This window comes from Rattus norvegicus, chromosome 15 (genome assembly GCF_036323735.1).
Source record: "Rattus norvegicus strain BN/NHsdMcwi chromosome 15, GRCr8, whole genome shotgun sequence".
In the NCBI taxonomy this organism is placed as follows: Eukaryota; Metazoa; Chordata; class Mammalia; order Rodentia; family Muridae; genus Rattus; species Rattus norvegicus.
In genome coordinates this window covers 45277311-45296736 of record NC_086033.1, presented here as the reverse complement: position 1 = coordinate 45296736, position 19426 = coordinate 45277311, and the positions used below count along the sequence as shown (strand labels likewise).

At 47.7% G+C, this 19426-nt stretch overlaps 2 protein-coding genes across 4 annotated transcripts in view; one reads left to right on the top strand and one right to left on the bottom strand.

Annotated features, from left to right (window-relative positions):
- Positions 1-396: 396 nt before the first annotated feature.
- On the bottom strand, positions 397-9292 carry Pnma2 (PNMA family member 2). Of its 3 annotated transcripts, XM_063274291.1 has the most exons (4): positions 9171-9262; positions 7757-7868; positions 4987-5115; positions 397-4708 (listed from the first exon to the last, which is right to left on the bottom strand). In XM_063274291.1, the coding sequence occupies exon 4, from the start codon at positions 4363-4365 to the stop codon at positions 3271-3273; it is 1095 nt and encodes a 364-aa protein (XP_063130361.1). In that variant the 5' UTR covers positions 4366-4708; positions 4987-5115; positions 7757-7868; positions 9171-9262; the 3' UTR covers positions 397-3270. The 3 variants fall into 3 exon arrangements, with proteins under 3 accessions (XP_063130361.1, XP_038949265.1, NP_001100742.1); NM_001107272.1 differs by lacking the exon at positions 7757-7868 and having other exon boundaries at positions 1598-4708; positions 9171-9257; XM_039093337.2 differs by lacking the exons at positions 4987-5115; positions 7757-7868 and having other exon boundaries at positions 9171-9292.
- Positions 9293-9671: 379 nt separating this feature from the next.
- The window catches only part of Dpysl2 (dihydropyrimidinase-like 2), a 106025-nt gene continuing 96270 nt past the window's right edge, over positions 9672-19426 (top strand). Inside the window, exon 1 of the mRNA XM_006252097.5 lies at positions 9672-10013. Coding sequence (XP_006252159.1) covers positions 9672-10013 — 342 coding nt within the window. The remainder of the gene's footprint in view (positions 10014-19426) is intronic.

Below are 19426 nucleotides of genomic sequence, written 5' to 3'. Positions count from 1 at the left end.
AGAGCTTCTCTGTGTAGCTGTCCCAGAACTCACTCTGCAGACCAGGCTGGCCTCAAACTCAGAGCACTGTCTCTGCCTCCCGAGTTTTGGGATCAAAGGCATGCGCCACCACCTCCTGGCTTAAAGATTCATTTTTAAGTGCGTGTGAATACCGTGTACATGCTGGTACCCTGAGAGGCCAGAAGAAGGTGTTAGATCCTTTGGAATTGGAGTTACAGGTACTTATGAGCCACCCTATGTAGGTGCTAGAAACTGAGCTCAGGTTCTCTGGAAGATCAGCAAGTGCCCTAAACCACAGTCACCTCTCCAGCCCCTTCAGTCTGCTTTGGTTTTGTTTTTTAGTAACGAAGCTCCTTCGATCACTCAGACATAGAGGAATCAGAAAATAACTCAGGATCTCACTCACTCAGATTTATTTGGTAACTTCACAGTGGTAACATTTAACTCTGAAGTCTGTTGGTAAATACAACGGCAAAGCCATTCCCAGGAACACAAGACCACACGGCATCAGCATAGAATGGTCAGGGACAATCACAGTGCTGTGGCTGGACAGTGTTGAGAAATATAGTTTCGAGAGATAAACCATCACAGATGATGACTTTAAAAAAAATACCACTCTTACAACTTCTTATTCTTCAATTAAACTCACCCACAACCCAGAAGAACAGGTCATTGTTTCAAAGTTAAGTCAACTAATTACCAACCACTTCTGGAACACTTACCAAAAGTATGGACAACCAGCTGTTGCACACTGATTTCCAAAAAGAACCAACATGCTTTCTGACTGCAGGAGCATCATGACTGCAACAGAAGTCTGTTACATTGTGACCTGTTTCCACCCGAGAACAGTCAGGAGACCATGCATTGAGCTGACAACTATCACAAAAATACCATTTGATCCTAATGGCAGCCCATTTTTTAGATAAGGAAACTGACGTTCAAAGAAGCTAAACAACTTGCTTATGGTGCACAGGGATCTACCACAGGCTGTACATTAGCTGTGCCTGAGCTCTGTCTGGCATGTTAACTAAGCAGCATTTGTGTATGGTGCCCTAGTGCACTTGACTTGGCACACACGTGCTCACGATGCTAGCTGTTCAAGGCTGTGCACAGCCACAGGCTGGTTGGAATGTGCACACCATTGCCAGCAGGCAGCTTTGTTCTGCAGCCATGGGTGAGTCTGGAAACAAAAGCAAGCCTGGTGAACACTGACATCCTGAGACCTGATACTAGCGCACTTGATACTGCCTGCTGGGTGTTCGAGACTTAAGGAGTTTAAAATACACTTGCCTAAAAATCAATCCTCTACAGAACTGAGAAAACACACTGGAGTGACACACAACGAAGGGTGGATTCCTAAAGTCTTGTTCGGGTATCACTTCTGAGCACTTTTGGTGCTGAGACCATTTAACTCAGTAGAGCTTTGCTTCTTTCTTGTTGTGAGGTGTGTCACAAGCACTGCCCCTCCTCCACACACACACACATGCATGCAAGCACACACACACACCCTATAACGAGTAGATTGCTGCACACAGGATATATGTGTTTCACGTAAGTTGTTGTTGTTGTTTTAAATAAGGTCAGTTTATCCTTCTGTGGTATGAGTAAACATTGGTCTACTTGGCGTGGTTTTAAAAAATTACATGGGGCTGGGGATTTAGCTCAATGGTAGAGCGCTTACCTAGGAAGCGCAAGGCCCTGGGTTCGGTCCCCAGCTCCGAAAAAAAGAACCAAAAAAAAAAAAAAAATTACATGAATGTGTGTGTGTGTATGTGTGTGTGTGTGTGTGTGTGTGTGTGTGTGTGTGTGGTGTGTAATGACAGCTTGCAGGAAGTGGTTTTCTTCTTCTACCCCATGGGTTATGGGGATCAAAACTGCCCGGAAGAAGGAATAGAGAAAAGGAAGAGAGAAGCCACTGTTTTTGAGTAGGTAGAAGGTAAGCATGTAGCCACATGGAGAAAGAGAAACAGCCCAGAATACTAGAGAGTGTGTACTTAAACCTGGGCCAGTGCCAAAGCAGAAAACGAAAAGGAAAAAGTGAAAATGACATTTCATGGTGGTTCTGTAGTGGCTGTATAGATAGCAGGGATTCTGGGAAGGAAAAGTATATGACCTCATTAAAGGGATAGTTATTCTTCCCATCTCATTAGCATAGAGAAGGTGAATCTGCCTTCCTGATGGGCAGTCCACTAGCCAGGCGATGAACCTGTCCAACTGGATTAACTCATGCTGTGGTTAGCCTGCAATGGTATGTCTCTGCTTAGACCATTCTTCTGACCAGAAGGCAACGGTTTTCTCTGAATGAGATTCAGAAGAGCCCTGACTAAGGCTACTGTAAATTCTCCCCTCTGATGAGGTAACCCTAAAATCATTTAGGAGATGGGCTAAAATTGGGGAACAGATATAAGCCATTTTATCATGAAAAAATCTATGGACCTAATTCTACAGCTATCCACAAATGGATTAGTGTCTGGCTAAAGGTCCCACCCTCAAGTGTAACCCTTAGGAAGGGGACAGGACCAGAGAACCAGGGATACATTGGGAATGCCTAGAAACTGCCCGGCCTGTTTCTTTCCTTCCTAAGGTTTTGTTTTTATTTTATGTGTCTGGTCTGCATGTATGTGTATGTGCCACATGTGTGCAGTGCTTAAAGAGACCAGAAGAAGAGGTTGAATCCCCTGAAACAAGAGTTATTGATAGTTGGGAACCACCGCATGGGTACTGGGATCCCTTCAAAAGAGTAGCAAGTGTGTTTAGTTGCTGACGAGTAGCTCTTCAGCCCCTGCCTGGCCAGTTTCTATCTCCTGTTCACATTATCACTCCGTCTGAAGAGACTGACAAGCAACTTGACCAACCAAGCTGTCTGGCCAACCCTTGTGTAGGAAACTAAGATTCAGGAGTTTTAGGTATTGGAACTTAGTCTTGTATTTTTTTTTTTTTTTAACAATCTAGTTAGAGTCCCTCAAACTCCAGGTTTTTTTTTTTTTTTTTACCTCAGAAAGAAAAACAAGATGGAGCTCTAGTGGTAGTATATTCCTCTAATCCCAGAACTCCAAACTTGGAAGGCTGAGGCAGGAAGAATACCAGTTCAAGGCCAGCCTGGGCTATAAGGTGAGAACCTATCAAAACCAAAGAAAAAGGAAAAACAAAAAACCCCAAAACCTTCATTCCTAATGCTTGACTTCAGTCCTGCACTTTAAAGCAAAGTGCACTAGAATGGGATTAGCCTTGTCAAGCATTACCAGATCAGAAATGGAGTAGGGATGTCTGTCAGTTGTTCCTTGAATTGTCCCAGCGGCCAGAGCCCTCCCTTTCCCCTGGCTCCTCTCTGCTCTCGTGTTCAAAGTAGGCCTCTTCTTCTTCCTCCTCACGGACCACCTTCATCAGCTGCAAAAACGTGGGCAGTGGGCCCTGATCCTTCAGCTCCCGTAGCCTGCACCAAAGAACGTTGCTAAGGTTGGCTCCAGCCATGACCTGCTCCAGACGTACCTGGTCAGCAATGTTCCGGGGGATGGCCCTTTTTTCCACAGCTCTCCGGAGCAGAGTCTCCAGCCGGAGCACATAGGCTGAGATTTTCTCTCCTTCTTGCTGATAGGTTTTTAGGTATTTGACCTGTGAGGTTCTACGGCTCTCCATGCTCCCAAACACCTGCTTAAAGGCCTCCAGACATTCTTCTGCACTGATAGAAGGGTTGTCTGCTTGTACTATGTGCATGAGGTCCAGGGCAGGGCCACGGAGGCTCTCTGTCACCCACCTTTTCTTTTCTGTCTCAGGGATGGGCCACTCTTTGGCTATCTCAGTGGCCTGTTCCAACCAAACCTCAAAGGGCTCCTCCTCTGGGGCAGCTACTGTGCTCCCAGAGAATACTCTCAGCTTACAGTACCTCACAGGCAACAGAGGCCTCTGGGCGTGAACCATTGCCTGCCCTACCAAGTGGGCCAATAACTCGGGGGATGTGCAGGGTGTGGTGGCTGGAGACACTCCCTCATGCTTCAGGGCTCGGAACATCCCTGCGACCGTCTGCCCTTCTTTTTCTAGAAAGAGGTTCAGTCTTTGGAGAAACTCAGTGTCCTGATTAGGGGTCTTGAAGATCACTTTCCAGACACCTCCCTTTCCCTGCACCTCACTGGGAACCACAGACATATCCGTGTCCTCCATAAGTTCTAGTAAGACAGCACTGGTATTGTCTTGCTTCTGGAGTATTTTGCCCAGTAGCCGGTAGCTGCCCACACACTTCAGCGCCTCCTGTAGGACTGTCTGGACCTCAAGCTCACCACAGTTCACAGGAATGCCAATCACCAGCAGGGACTTCTGGACATCCACACCCATGATCTTGCACCACTCCTCCAGCAGGGCCACTGCCATTGTCCCAGGGTGTGCTTTTGCACTTGGTCTCCAAGCCGCTCAAAGTCTTGTGGACCAAATGCCTTGTCTCTTCACCCAGTAGCAAGAACCAGACGCTCCCTGTCTGTCTTCAGACCCACAGCAAGGCTGATGGTAGGTAAGGTGGGCTGTTGCTCTGCAGTACGTTTGCTGCTGTTTCCGAGGGTTTGTTGTAGCTGTGTGGTGTTGACTCTGGTCACTGTGAGGCACCTGGAACAACAGTCTCCTGGTTTCTGTCACCTCACCTCTCTCTCTAATCAGTGGGTAGGTGGTGTCCACTCTAGCACCCGACGCTGGGGACTCACACAGCAGGAAGCAAGGACTCCTAGGGAAACAGAGACTCACTTTATACATAGCCCTCTATGTCCCAGGGTACACCCACACTCTAGTGTGGGGTGAAACTAGGAGTGGACCAAGGGCTCTAACTCCCACTGTGCTTGTGCCTACCCCACTCTGGTGAATCCCCTTTTTTGCCGACTGTACTTTTTCCCTGTGTGGACCAGATAAAATCCAGTCTTTCCACCCTGAAAACCCCGTCAGTGAGCAGGATTCAAGACCTTCACCCTTCATCAAAAGGATGAATTAGCAGATGTAGTAAAATACCTGTTTATGTGTTCCAGAATGTTCTTCAAGAGTCAAGGAGCCACGTACTCAGCTTCCAGATCAGGAAGATGTCACACACCTCTATACAGTAGTATACATGTGTCTTACCTTCAGCCAAGTCAAGCTGTCCTGTTATACAAACATGAATAACATGTTTTTAGGCCTAAAATCTAGTAACAAAGATTAATGCCCTTATTAAAGACGTAACAGTTCAGTAAAGGATGAAAGAAATGACCGTCCTCTGAATTTAAAGGAGCAACCTAAACAGGACAGTGTCACTACACTTCTTTGAAGAAAGAGTTGTTCAGGGGATGCTCCTCAGTTAGCAGAGTGCTTGCCTGGAAGAAGCCTTTAGGCAGCCTAGAGTCCAATTTCAGCACCATACAAATTGAGCAATCATTGGTAATACATCCCTGTAATCCCCACACTGGAAAGCTGGAGACAGGAGGATCAGGAGTTTCAGATCATTCTTAGCCACAGGGAGTGTGAGCCAGTGTGGGCTACATGAGAACCATCTTTAAAAACAAATCCAACCGAATTGTGTTTGGTGGCACTCCCAGCATTTGTGAAGTTGAGGCAGGAGGATTGCAAGTTTGAAGTGAATCTGGGCTACATAGAGACATCATGTCTCAAAAGAAGACACAAACAAAACTAAACAGAATCCATTCAAACACTTAAGACTAACTAAACATGGGTATAGCAGAGAAAATTCAAATCTCAGAAAAAGAAGTACACTTTGGAGTTACAAGTCAGTCCTCTTCAGGTTTTGTGTCTAGCCAGACTTTTTCAAGGGCCACACATGGAAAGTCACCCATCCAACTCCCCCTGTGGTGCTTTGAATGAGAATGGGCCCCATGAGCTCATGTATTCAAATGCTTGGTCCTTAGCTTGTGGAACTGTTTGAGAAGGATTTCGGAGGCGGTGCATCACTGACAGTGGGCTTTAAGATTTCAAAAGTCCATACCATTCCCATGGTCAATCTCTGTCCCATGCTTGTGGATCAGATATAAGCTCTCAGCTACTGCTCCAGCACTGTACCTCCCTGTCTGCCATACTCCTGGCCAGCATGGATATGAATTTCCCCTCCGAGACTGGAAGCCCCCATTAAACGCTTTCTTCTATAAGTTGCCTTGGTCATGGTGCTTTAGCAAAGAAATAGAAAGGTAACTAAGATGTTTAAATTTAACATTGTCATTTAAATTTGACTGGGCCATTGAGAAAAAGACAAAAGGCAGAAAACATATTCACCACTAAGTGATGTGTGCCCCATGCTTGCTTTGAAGGGCTGGGGAGAACTAGAAGTGTAAAAGGGGATGCTCCCAGTGACAGTGTGACCCCTTAGCCACGAGGATGCCTTCAGAGAAGCAGCTTCCTAATTGGCTAAAAGTCACAGAGTGCCAACACTAGACTGTGCGTTCTTATGGGGCCCATGTGGTATGCTACCTGATATGTTGTAATTTGGAGCTTGGCCGTGCCTCTCAGACACTTGTAGAGGGTATGTTAGGGTGCTACAACCATCCCCCTTTGGCCTGGACATTTCCCATGACTCTGAAGGAGGCCATATGCCATAGATGCTGGCCTTAACTATGGCAGCAGTAGGAGCAGATCCACTCTTCCTGGAAGGTGCTGAAGACTGGGCCTCTGTGCCAAAACCGGGAGAGCAAGGTGCTACCTCACCCTGTGTCTGACAGAATGGGGGCCCAGAACTTCAGACCAACCCAGGCCTGAGATCTCCTTGTAAAATATGGGAATGAACTTCCTCCCCATATTCATTCGCTTGGAGTCACTTGGAGGAATGAGAGATGAAATGAGCACTGCAGGGGTAAGACTGTAGCTCAGTTGGTCGAGTGCTTGTCACTATGCACAAAGCCTTGAGTCGGATCCCCAGCACTGTGCAAACCAGACATCGTGGCGTATGCCCATTACCCCAGCACTTAGGTAGTGAAGGTAGGTGGATCAGAAGTTTAACTCACTAGGCTACATAGGGAGTTTGAGGCCAGCCTGGGGTTACATAAAGGACCTTTTCTCAGAAAGAGCAAAAACAAAAGAGACATACCAGGCAATGGTGTCATGTGCCTTTAATCCTAGCATTTGGAAGGCAGAGGCAGGTAGAACTCCGTGAGTGAGTTCCAGGCTAGCCTGGTCTACAGGGTAAGTTCCAGGACAGCCAGGGTTTTTACACAGAGAAATCCTATCTTGAAAAACTGAAACAAAACAGAAAACGAACAAACAAGAAAGAAAAACACAGCCAACCAATGGCACTGGATGCCCAGATCCAGAAAAAAATTGTCACGTGAAAATCCACTAGTCTTAAAGGCCCCACGTGTCTGGAGAGACTGCTCAGTGGTTAAAAGCACAGGTTTGGTTCCTAGCACCCACATGTTGGCTTACTCTGTGACTTCAATCCCAGGGCATCTGGCACTTTCGTCTGGCCTTCAACAGCCCCGGGCATGTACACGGTGCATGTGCATATATTCCAGCAAGATACATACATACATAAAATGAAAGTTAATCAAAAATAATTTTAAAACCATAAGTGAAACACCCTTAATGTACAAAGAGCCACTAAGGAAATATTCGGGTATGGAGGAAGAATGCAAGGATTTTGTATTTTTCTCACTAAAGGGGCCTACAGGATAACCTGTTGAAGGAACCAGGCTGGGGGGGGGGGCAGAATTACCGGGTAGTTCAATTAGACACATGACCATAGGCATAAGGCCTCCTACACTGGTGTTCTAACTTGGAAGGCAGAGAGGTTGAAAGACCTCACCTCAGGACTTTAGTGCAGCATTGACAATTCCAGTGGAAAATTTCTATTAAAATGTCAAGCACATCTGGTGCTAAGGTCCATCGGCTCTCCTCCCATGGAGTCCTTTCAGCTCCTACAGGATGGTGTGGGGCGTGTGTGTGGTGTGTGTGTGTGTGTGTGTGTGTGTGTGTGTGTGTGTGTGTGTGTGTGTGTGAGAGAGAGAGAGAGAGAGAAGAGAGAGAGAAGAGAGAGAGACTCCATCCATCAAGCTATCTCCAGCAACAGGGGGCGTTGGTATCCGCATGCAATCGTTCCCTAAGCTAAGGCTGACAATGGGTCTGATTTCTTGGTCACAACGCCCTGTGAGAACATGCTGCAGTAAACTGCCTCTCCTAGACCAAACCCATCCATCTTCGTGAGCATGCTCAGATCTCCATCCAGAACCCCTAAAGGATGGGCAACACTTCTTCAGGTTTCAGCCACTCGGGAAAAACGGGAGGGGCTTTAAAGCACTCCAGGAGATGGGACTAAGCCTCGAACCTGGCGGCTGTGGCTGAACCGTGTGCATGCACACACACTCCGAATCCCCACACTTTGGCTGCCCCACAATTCACAACATGTAACCTTCCCCAAAACAGCGGTCTACCTCTACCCTCCATACAGACCACTGCGGCCCCTAGAGAAGGATCATCGGGCAAACTCGCGGGGCCTCTGGCGCAGCGTGCAACAGGGGCTAGGGGAGCCAGACAGGCGACTTGAAAAGCAAGATGAGTCCGAGTGTGCTTCGGTCTGCTTAGACCCCAACCATTTTGGGTGGGAGTGAGGGTAACCAGGGTGTGTGTGGGGGGTGGGGGGGTGGGAGATATCAAATCCCGGACTCGTTGAACCCTTCCTGAGTCAATGGGCTACCTGCAGGACATGGCCCTTTCAGATAATGTTGAGGGTTCCCAGTCTCTATGCTGAGGCTCAATCCACAGCCTGCATTCTTTACTATTCCCTCTAGCACTACAGGGTTGCTGCTCCCCCCACCCCCACCCCCCACCCCCGGTCATCGCTTCCATTTGCTACGTCCCTCTGCTTTTTTGCCCCCGCCATGTTGTGAGCCCCACCTCCCAACCACAGCGTCTGCAAGCGGGAAGAACATTCTCCTTTCCTTTTGCTTCTTGCAGTGCACGCCTCGGCCCCTAGATCGTAGGTAAACTTAAGCATTGGTGCCAGAATACTTGGATGCCCTTGCTGTTTCCAGGGTCACCCCTCCCCAGCTTCCCAGAGCCTGCCGGCTTGGCCCTTGGCTCCCCCAACCCTCAGCCCTCACCGAGGCTAGGTGAGCTCCAGGGCCACCTTAGCAATGCAGTGAGGCAGGTTGGGGAGTGGGACTCTGGGCCAGGATCTGCTCTTTCCGGTCTTTGCCCAGCTGTATCTCTCGGACACTCACCCTGGCGCCGAGAGCGGTTTCTCCGGCGGCTGCTGTGCGTCCATTAGCGGGTGGAGTGGCCGCTTCACTTCCGGAGCGCGGGCTTAGGGCGCCCCCCACCCCTTCGTACCCTCCCTTCTCCGTCTCCTCCTTCTGGGTCCCCTCCCTTCTTGTCCCCTCCCTTCTGATCGCGCGTTCCGCCCGCCCCGCCCCTCCCCGCGCTGCCGGGAACTGGCATCCTCTGCCGCAGCGACCGCCCAGCTCAGATCCAACTTTGCTCGGAGGTGGCGTGGCGGCGCCGGGGGGCGTGGGCAGGGAGGGAGAAAGCCGGGTCAGGAGGAGGGACTGCGAGGGGTGGGTCGCCGGTTCGCCAGCCCTCCATCCTTTCTGTGCACCTTGCGGTAGGCAGGGAGTAGCAGCCGCGGCAGCAGCAAGAGGCTAGTGCACACCCAACCAGGGAGATTTAGGGAACCACGGACGGACGGACAGACAGACAGAACCTTCCCTAGCGCACCCCCAGCCATGGCCGAGAGAAAGCAATCTGGGAAGGCAGCAGAGGACGAAGAGGTCCCTGCCTTTTTTAAAAACCTGGGTTCGGGCAGTCCGAAGCCGCGGCAGAAATTCTGCGGCATGTTCTGCCCCGTGGAAGGATCCTCGGAGAACAAGACCATCGATTTCGACTCGCTTTCAGTGGGCCGGGGCTCGGGGCAGGTGGTGGCTCAGCAGCGGGATGTCGCCCACTTGGGCCCGGACCCGCACCGGCAGAGCCGGCGTGCCAGCGGGGAGCCATCTGTTGAATCGGGCCGGAAGGTGGAGATCCGGCGGGCCTCGGGCAAGGAAGCTCTGCAGAACATCTACGATCAGGTTGGTATGGGGGGTGGGTGGGAACAGAGTGCGGGGCTGCACCCTGGCTTGTCGCGGAGGACCGAGCATCCCCGCGTGGCAGCCAGCACGCGGCGCCAAGAGCTCTGCCTCCCGCATCTGCACGCGCACCGCGCCCTGCCCACCCCTTCACCGCGCAGGGTGCGGCGAGGCACGGGTTCGCCAGTGGGCGTCTGAGCGCCCACAAAGGCTGCCCTCATCTTCTTGTGCCTGGGAGGTGGGAGACCCGCGTCAGGGACCAGCTGATCCCCGGGCTGGAGGCGTCGAGTGGCGATTGGGGTGGACCACTGTGCTGTTCTTAAATCCTCCCGGGCGGCATCCGATTGCAGCTGCGTCTCAGTGCCCCACCCTTTTTTGATGCAGCTCAAAGAGAGCAGTGCAAGGCTGCAGTGAAGGCTAGAGGGCTCCCTTGGGGTCTGTAGGGACTGGGGCTTACATGGCTACTCTGTGTGGCAAGGTCTCCGCCTTGAGTGCACTCAGCACCATGGTTCTGAGCTCGGAGGTCAGGACCACGGCCAGCGCCCGGAGCCTCTAACCATTGCCTGGACTGTATTCTGCAGCCAGTGAAGAGCCTGGGAGGCTGTGATGTCACCGAGGAAAGCTAAATAGTCCATGTGGAGAACAAAGTTCTGCTAAGTGTCTCGGCAAGGGCTTCCCAGAGCGCTTCCCCAGCGCTGCTTGGGAGGCACTTTGGGAATGGGGAGAGACCGCACGGATTATATTCAAAGAGCCAAAAAGGAAAGGAAAAATGAGGGTGGGGAGGGGAGGACTCACATTTGAAGACAAGACTCCCCGATTGTGTTAATGGCGAGACAAAGAAGGCTAGCTTGGTTATCCTTCGTCATGGGAAATGTTTGACATGCTCCAGTAATTCCCAGCAGTGCACGTTTCAAGTCCAGGGGTCTTTTCACACACATTTCCTTCAGTTTCAGGGTGACGTTTATGCTAGTATAACATTTTTTTCACAGCTTTAATGCCTCAACTGATCGTTTACAGTGCATATGTCTTACACGTTGCTGCTTCAGTCCCATGCTCGTGGTGAAGATAAGAAACCAGTCTATGAATGACTTTATATTGAATCCTGTGTGCCCTCCCTTCTAGGGCAGGAGGAAGGTTAGTCCTAAAGGCGCTTCCTTTCAGACAGCCACTGGAGAAGTTGGGGATGGTCTGCACATGCTCACTGGGGGCTTGCCCAGCATTCAGGTTGTATGCTACAGAGAAAGCCTCCGGGAACAGCTCTGGGGGCAATGATTGGGGAAACCTCCCTCTTTCCTGACACAGCAGAGTGTTCCAGCTTTTGACTCTCCTAGGATCACTTCTCACCAAAGGAGGTGGCAGGGGTGGAGAGACTATTTCCTTTTATTTTTGAAAGATGAAGCAAGTAATCATTTATTTTACACCCATTCATCTTCTAATTTTTATATTTATATTTCACTAAGAGGCAACTGGAATCTAAATCCAAAAGGCTTGCTTTTTTTTTCAGGTGGTCAATTGAAGTAAATGTTTCTTTTTTTTCTTTTTTCCTTTTCTTTCTTTCTTTTCTTTTCTTTTCTTTTTTTTTTTAAGATGGAGTCTCACTCTGTAGTCCAGGCTGGACTTGAATTCATGACAATCCCAGTATCTCTTGGGCGGTGGCATTATAGATTTGAGCCACCATGATTACCAGTTTGCTCTGTTTGTCTCTCTGTCTGTCTGTCTATCTATCTATCTATCTATCTACCTACCTACCTACCTACCTACCTATCTTTCCTTTTCTTTCTTTTGTGGTGCTGAGGCCTGAACTCAATGGCTGTGCTTGCTAAACAAGTGTTGTATCGCTGAGCTACAACCTTAACCATATATTTCAATGTTGTACTAAAAGCTGGGTAAGTATAAAATGAGTCCGTATGGGAGTATGTTGGTGACAACCAACATCACATAACACTGAGTTTGAGTGAGCACTCTCAAGTAGGCAAGGTGTGAGGGTCATCCCAACAGCCTGGAAGGAGCAGGACCACACCTGGAGAATCTGTAAGAGAACATGCAAAGGTGGCAAATGAGGTGACCTCAGTGCCACAAAGGCAGCATGTTAATATTCTAGCCTGAAAGGCTGGAGAATCAGGAGCAATTGTTGGAACACACCCTAAATTTACAGAAACTCTAAATTGCAAAGCTGAGGCACTTGGAAGGGAGGGGGCAATTTGCAGACAAAAGCACCAGACCAGATCCTTAGGTAGTTTTAACCCTGGAAAGCCATCTCTTCTCAGCTTCCTGGTCATTAGTTCTAGACATTGCTTCTGGCTCGGCTGCCTTTCTACAACCCTCTCTGGTTCATTTATCACAAAAGGAGCATTCCTGCGGGGTTTTGTCATTCATAACCAGGGACATTTACCCAGCTTGGTGCTTACAGTATATGAATTTTTCATGTTTCACAAGAGGCTGTGCATATATGTATAATGATGGTGACTTCTGAGAGCTCAGCTGGTTCACTCTTTTGACAGAATTAGTGATTATTGCTTGTATTTAGCACATGACAAGGTGTCTTCAAGCTTTTGGAGCATTCTTCTAGAAGCCCTGGCACAGAGAAGAGTAGATGGAGTGGGTTATGTTCCCTTCTATCTTGAACCTGTGCTTGTAAGGAATCTTAAGGGCGGTCAGAGTTGCTGAGTTTACTGGCACACACCTTTCATCCACACCGTGGAGGCAGATGCAGGTGGAGGTGCAGGTGGAGATGCAGGTGGAGGCAGATGCAGGTGGACCTTGATGAGTTCAAGAGCAGCTTGAACTACACAGTGAGCTATAGGTCAGCCAGAGCTGCATGGCAAAATATTGTCTCAAAAAAAAAAAAAAAAAAGAAGCAGCAATTTGCTCATTTTCCACACCCCACCATGAATCCCACTGTTCTAGAAAGGCTTAGAAAGGGCCAGAACAGGGTCCTCAGCCACATCACTACATCACTTCTGGGAGATGAAAGGGGCTGGTGGATATATTCCCAAGGATGATGAAGCACCATGTGCAGTGTGAGCAGCCCATAACCAGAAAGCACTAGGAGTGGTTTGCCCTGACAGAGCCAATGGAGGGGTTGAGACTAAGGAAAGCTTCTTCTGTCTTGTTGCTTCTTTTTCCCATGTGTTTCCCAGGGGCCAGTTTGGGATGCAATGAAATTATATTGATTCCTAGCTGGGAAGGACCTGAGCCTTTTAGGATAAAGAACAAAAGGACAGCTGTTTTAGAGTGTTTGTAAGCCTCACACCACTGTAACAGAAAAACTGAACTGGGGTACTTATGAAATAAATAAAGATAGATTTGTTCAATCTCATGGTTCCAGAAGTTCAGGTCCAAGATCAGTTGCCTTATGGGTTTGGCAATGGGGGCAGACATGGGAACGAGGGGGAGAAAGAGAGAGAGAGAGAGAGAGAGAGAGAGAGAGAGAGAGAGAGAGAGAGAGAGAGAATGAATAATCCCCCATACCCACAATGACATTGGGACTTCCTATGAAATCCTACTTCTTAAAGATCTGTAGCACCTCCCCAGGGATCCAGACTTCACACACATACCTTTGGAGGACATTTAGTGCTTAACCACTGCACTTGTCAGTGAACATGGATCTTTGAGCTCCATCCACCCTTTCTCCTGGAATCCCTGTTTTCCATTATTCCATTAGGTCAGAATAATCCTCTCATCCTAGGATACTGTATCCTGAGCCTTTTTCAAGGATCTTTCACCCCATTTAACCATGAGCAACCTGTGCAGACTGCTACCAAGCTGGGGAAGTAACTGTCCCCTGGTCTAGGACAGGAACCAGTGAGTGGGCTCTGCAGAGCTCTGCTGAGCTTGGCAGCATCATGATGTGGCTCAAAAGTGTTCCATAAGATATTTACAGGAAACTTAAATCCCACTGTAGTGCTGTCTTAGGAAGCAAGGCCAATGAGCGCACCCTACCCTTACATTGTCAACATTGATGACACAAGGACCTGAGACTCTTGAGTTGTGTAGCATTTCCTCTTTGCCCATATGATGCTTTCTACCATGTCATATGGCAATGATGAAGGCTTATGGTGTAATCTTAGACTTCTCAGCCTCTGGATTCAAGCACCAAATGTAATTCTCAATCAGGACTGGGAAAATGGAATGGTTTAGTCAATAAAGTGCTTGCTGCACAAGCATGAGGACCTGAGCTGATCCTCAGTGCCAACAGAAAAACATGAGTGTGGGTGAGCATCATGGTGTATACCTTTAATCCTAACACTTGGGAGGCAGAGGCAGGCAGATCAGCTCTGTGAGTTCAAGACCAGCCTGGTCTTTAATATGTTCCAGAACAGCCTTAGCTACATAGTGAGATGGTGTCTCAAAAAAAAAAAAAGTAGTGGTTTATGGTGGTGTGTGCTTGCAATCTCAGAGCTGGGGAGACACCGCTGGGAAGATGTGTCTCATGGGCAGCACCCTAGTCAAAGGAGTAATCCCTGCGGCCCAGGAAGAGACTTTGTCTCAAAAGACAAGATGGATGTCCCCAGGAAGAATACCTAGGGTCAACCTCTGGCTTTCGCACACATGTACATACATGTACAGCACCACATACATAATTATGCATGCATATCTGCACATATGCATACAAGTAAATATATAATAGAATAAAATAAAGGACAAGGAAAATGTCCTTGTTATAAGTTATCCAATGTATGTATTCTTTTTTTTTTTTTTTGGTTCTTTTTTTCGGAGCTGGGGACCGAACCCAGGGCCTTGCGCTTCCTAGGTAAGCGCTCTACCACTGAGCTAAATCCCCAGCCCCAATGTATGTATTCTTTACAGTAGCATAAATTGGATTGAGACAATGACCACACCTATACAATGCCTTTTAATATTCCCTTCCATTCTAGGTCCACATCTCTTCTCCCCAAGTTGACTATCCCTCAGCTTTAGGTCCCCATTGACCCATGACAGCCTCCCTACCCCATTCTCTCTACTCCTTTTTCCTCTCAAGGGCACTGTGTTTTAAATTCCTTCTCTTCCCGTTTGTTCTTGCTTCTTCCATTCAACATCCCCAAATGTTGGCTACAGAGGAATCCTGGTGGTTCAACCTGCACCTCCGTGTACTTGGCTAATACCCAAGTTGTCCCTTGAGATTCTTGTGTGAGAATGGATGTGTGGTGGAAGTTTGGCTGGGAGCCTAGATCCAGGTCAGTAACTTGAAACTCTTAGTGGTCCTCCTGCCTCAGCCTCCCCAGTGCTGTCACTACTTCCAACTTTTGACATGACTTCTGAGGGTCAGCTTGCAAGGTCAGCACTTAACCAACTGAACCATCTCCCAGTCTTTTTCTTTTTTAATGCTTAACAGTAATTTTATAATTTTTAAAATTACAACACATCATTAATAAAAAGCTTGTTCAGTTAGTAGATGTGCAATTAACTAATTAATTGTAAGAGGAAGAAGTAGGATTCGCCAGCCTTGAACTTGAGGCCAAAGTTGAAGAACAGCCTGCTGGTGAAGCAACCACAGCTATCTCTCCAGTGTAGCTCAGGAGGAAGGCTATTACCATTGGCCCACCACCAGCAAGACCTGCCCCAACCGTTTGAAAATTGAGCAGTGTACAGATTCCATGCTAAGGAATTAAGGCTGGGCTGAGCCACCATTGTAACCAAGACAACAGTTTTCACGTGTCCTTTGACGCAACAATATCTTTCTAATTCCTTGAGAAAAGAGGGAAAGTCAGAATTGACCATTGTCTGAGCACTATAGGTGCTGTCTTTACCTTGAAGGCCAGAGCTCAAATGAGACTTCATCATTTAAGCAGGAAGAAAGGGCTTCACCCCTGAACCTCAGTTGGCAGTCCTGTGACTAGGGTAGAGGCCTCTACTCTTGGTCACACTCTAGCCCTAGCCTTGTGGCTAGCCAGATGTTCTGGCACATGCCTGCAGTCCCAGAACTTGGGAAGTGGAAGCAGGAGAATGAGGAGTTCAAGGCCAGCCTTGACCACATAGTAAGTATGAATGTAACCTGGGATTTTTCAAGCCGGTGAGGTGTTTCACGGGTAAATGCACTTTTCTGAGTTCAAGCCCTAGAACCACACACATGGGAGGGAAATCCAAACTCCTCCACGTTGTCACCTGAGTCCCATGTTACTATGGCTTACACACTTGCTCAACATTAAATAAATAAATACGATTTAAAGGTTTTTAAATGATCTTATCTTAAACAAACCCTAGTTCTTTGGCTTATGACATTAATATATTTCAAAACTAGGAATATGCTCCGAAAAGAGAAATGGACAAGTTCTTAAAGAAAACAAACAACCTCTCTCCAACCCCACCCATTACTTATGAATCATGCCTTGACTCTCGACTGTGACCTTCCACTGTTGAGTCTCCGTGGCAGCTTGTTGCATCCACATGACTTCAAAATCTTGCCTTTGATAGATGTGTTGTCACCATGTTGAAAATCAGGAAGGGGAGATTCACTGCTGTCTATTTACCTGACCATGAAGGCCTTGTTAATCTGGGAAGTGCATGGACAGGGCTTAGAATGGAGCTGTCCTAACCACCCTGTGAGTCTTCCGATGCGTTCTGCAGCTCAGTTCTGTGGACAGTGGTGTCATGAACTTCAAGGTGTGAGACAGTTCTCTTGGCAGAGTCCTTACATCCCATTGAGCACCAAAGCTTTATGGTGCAGGTCCAGGGGCAATGCTTGGTGCTTTCTGTTTTGTTAATCCTACACTGGTTTTATGAAGCCTGTGCTATTGTGGCCTTTAGTTTCTAATGGAGATATCTGAAATTCAAAGCAACTCCCAATGGAGTACAAAGGGTGGCATTTGAACCCGGGACTAGGCAACTGAGAACTTCCTAATCACTAAGATGCATTGAGCTGCTTCTGTCCCCAGCTCTTTGAGACAGTCTCTCACTGTGTAGCCCTAGCTGGCCTGGAATTTACTGTGTAGACTAGACTACCCTTGAACTCCTGGTGATCCTCCTGTCCCTGCATCCTAAGTGCTGGGGGTAAAGGTGTATACCGTCATGCCCGGCTCTGAGCTACTGTTTTTGTTCTTCATTTCTTACCCATCTAAAAAATAATAGTTACTGCAAAAATAGTCTGAGTGACAACATTTCTTTTACTAGTCACTCTCCAATGTCATTTATCAAATGGATTATTGATTTGTCTTTATGAATGTGCCTATAATGGATGATATTCTGTCCATTTATTTTAAACACCAGAAATATCTTCAACTACCCCTGGGACACAAGCCAGGACTGAACAGCATGAATGACAACCCCTTTCTAAGATTAGACACTGGATGACAGTCTGCCCTTTCTAGTTGTTGTCAATCATAGTCTAAGGGCAGCTGGGACCGCTGTAACAGATTACTACAGACTAGGCTTCTCGAACACCAGGCATTTATTCTCACAGCTTGAACAAGATTAAGCTCTTGAAGTCCAAGATTAAGATGCTTGCAGATGCCCTACCAGGGGAGAAGTGCTCCATATTCCTCACGCGGTGGAGCAGGTTCTCTGTCTGTTATAAGAACATTCATCTCACTGGGCAGTTCCACCTTTATGATCTAATGTCTTCCAGAAGTCTCATCTTGTGAAGCAGTCTTGCAGATTAGGGTTTAACACGTGGATTGTTGAGGGACTCAAACATGTAATCCTTAGCAGTCATGACTGATAAGTGAGCGGCAAGGGAATTGTTGACATTTGAGTTTTTTTAACCAATGAGAAGTATGTTGGCATAGGCCGAAAGCCACACCCAGGTGGTTCAGTGAAAAGGTCAGAGCCTTGCAGTTGAGGGAGAGAACCTGACACTGAAGGGCCTGGGTAGCCTTGAGGGGAGAAAGCGTGGCCTTGAACAGTCAAGCCTGGTGTAGAGGAGAAGCATGCCTTGAAGATGCTTCTAGGTTTGCTTTTGAACAAATACACACGACACATGTGGGTTTGGGTTCCCAGAGAGACCTGCCTACTAGTGAGAAGGCTGCATGAAGGGCCCTCTGCAACCTCAGAGCTGTGTGACCCACGGTCATGACCTCGTGTTGCCACTGAGTGGGCCTCTGTCTCTAAGGCTTCTTATCCATCCCCACTAACAGCCATGCCATTCCTAGCTGCTTTTTATAGCATGCAAGTTGCATTTTTACTCTTCAGTGGATGCCACCCAAACGGCCCAATTCCAAATGCTTTCATCACCCTCAAACTAAACCCTGTGCCCAGTAAGTGGACACTTCCATTAGACCCTCTGCCAACCATGGATCTGCTTTTATGTCTCCGTGGATTTGCCTATTCTGCACGCTTCTGTGTTCACAGAGTCAAACCGTGTGTGGCCGTTTGTTTCTTCCTTCTCTTAGTGAGTTCAGCATTGTTAAGGTTCATGTTGTAGTGTGCAGGGGGCTTTATGCCTTTTACTGGCTGAATAATAGGCCTCATTTTGCATGCTTTCCCATTTGTTCCTTAATGGGCATTGGGGACATTTCTGCTGGGTGTTTGTTTGTTTGTTTGTTTGTTTTGGCAATTTTGAATGAATTGGTGAGTCGCATTCTTCTCAAAGTAGAACCCATTCTCCAGTTTTTGGAGTTCTACCTAGGAGTGGAGCTCCAGGGCTCTGTGGTAATTCTGGGTTAGCTATTTTAGGAACATCCACACTCCTTTACATTTTAGGTCTACCCAAGTGTGAGAGTTTCCATGCCTGTGTAGTCTCTCCAACACTGGTCATTTCTCTCTTTCTGTGGAATCTCTTGGTGGTTTTATTCCCACTCCCAATAACATACTGTTGTGTTTGCTGGGTGTTCCATTGCCTGCTTTTAAGTTTGACTCCTTGTCTTGTTGTTGAGTGATATGAATTCTTTATATATTCTGGATCCTGCCTCTTCATTGGATGGATAGAGGCTGTTGTTCAGTGTTAGTTCTGGCCAACAAACCTAGGACTTTGCACATGACAGTCAAGCTCCCTATCCCTCAGCTGTCCCTTCAACCCTGGTGTATGGTTTCTGATAATATTTTCTTCCTTTCCTGGGTTATTTTTTACTTTTTGAAGGTTTGTTTATTTTATGTGCATGCATGTGCTTGTGTCTCTGGGTTTATGTTCATGTGTGCAGGTGACCTTGAGGTTAGACCTCCTGGAACTGGAATTCGAGATGGTGGTTGGTTGTAAGCTGCCCAGCATGGTTGCTGGGAGCCAAACTTTGGTCCTCTGGAAGAGCAACCAAGCCATCTTGACTTCTGAGCCATTTCTCCAGCCCCACTTTTAAACCTTTTTCAAAAATAGTGTTCTTGGAAGCACACAAGTTTTAATTTTAATCAAGTCCAACTTATCTCTCTCTTCTTGCTTCTGGTTTTGCTGCATCATCCTTTGCTGTCCTCAGGACTACAGAACTGCCTGATACCAATCTCTGGGGAGCCCCTCCTGCAATCACATTCAAATCACTAAGTCCTCAGGG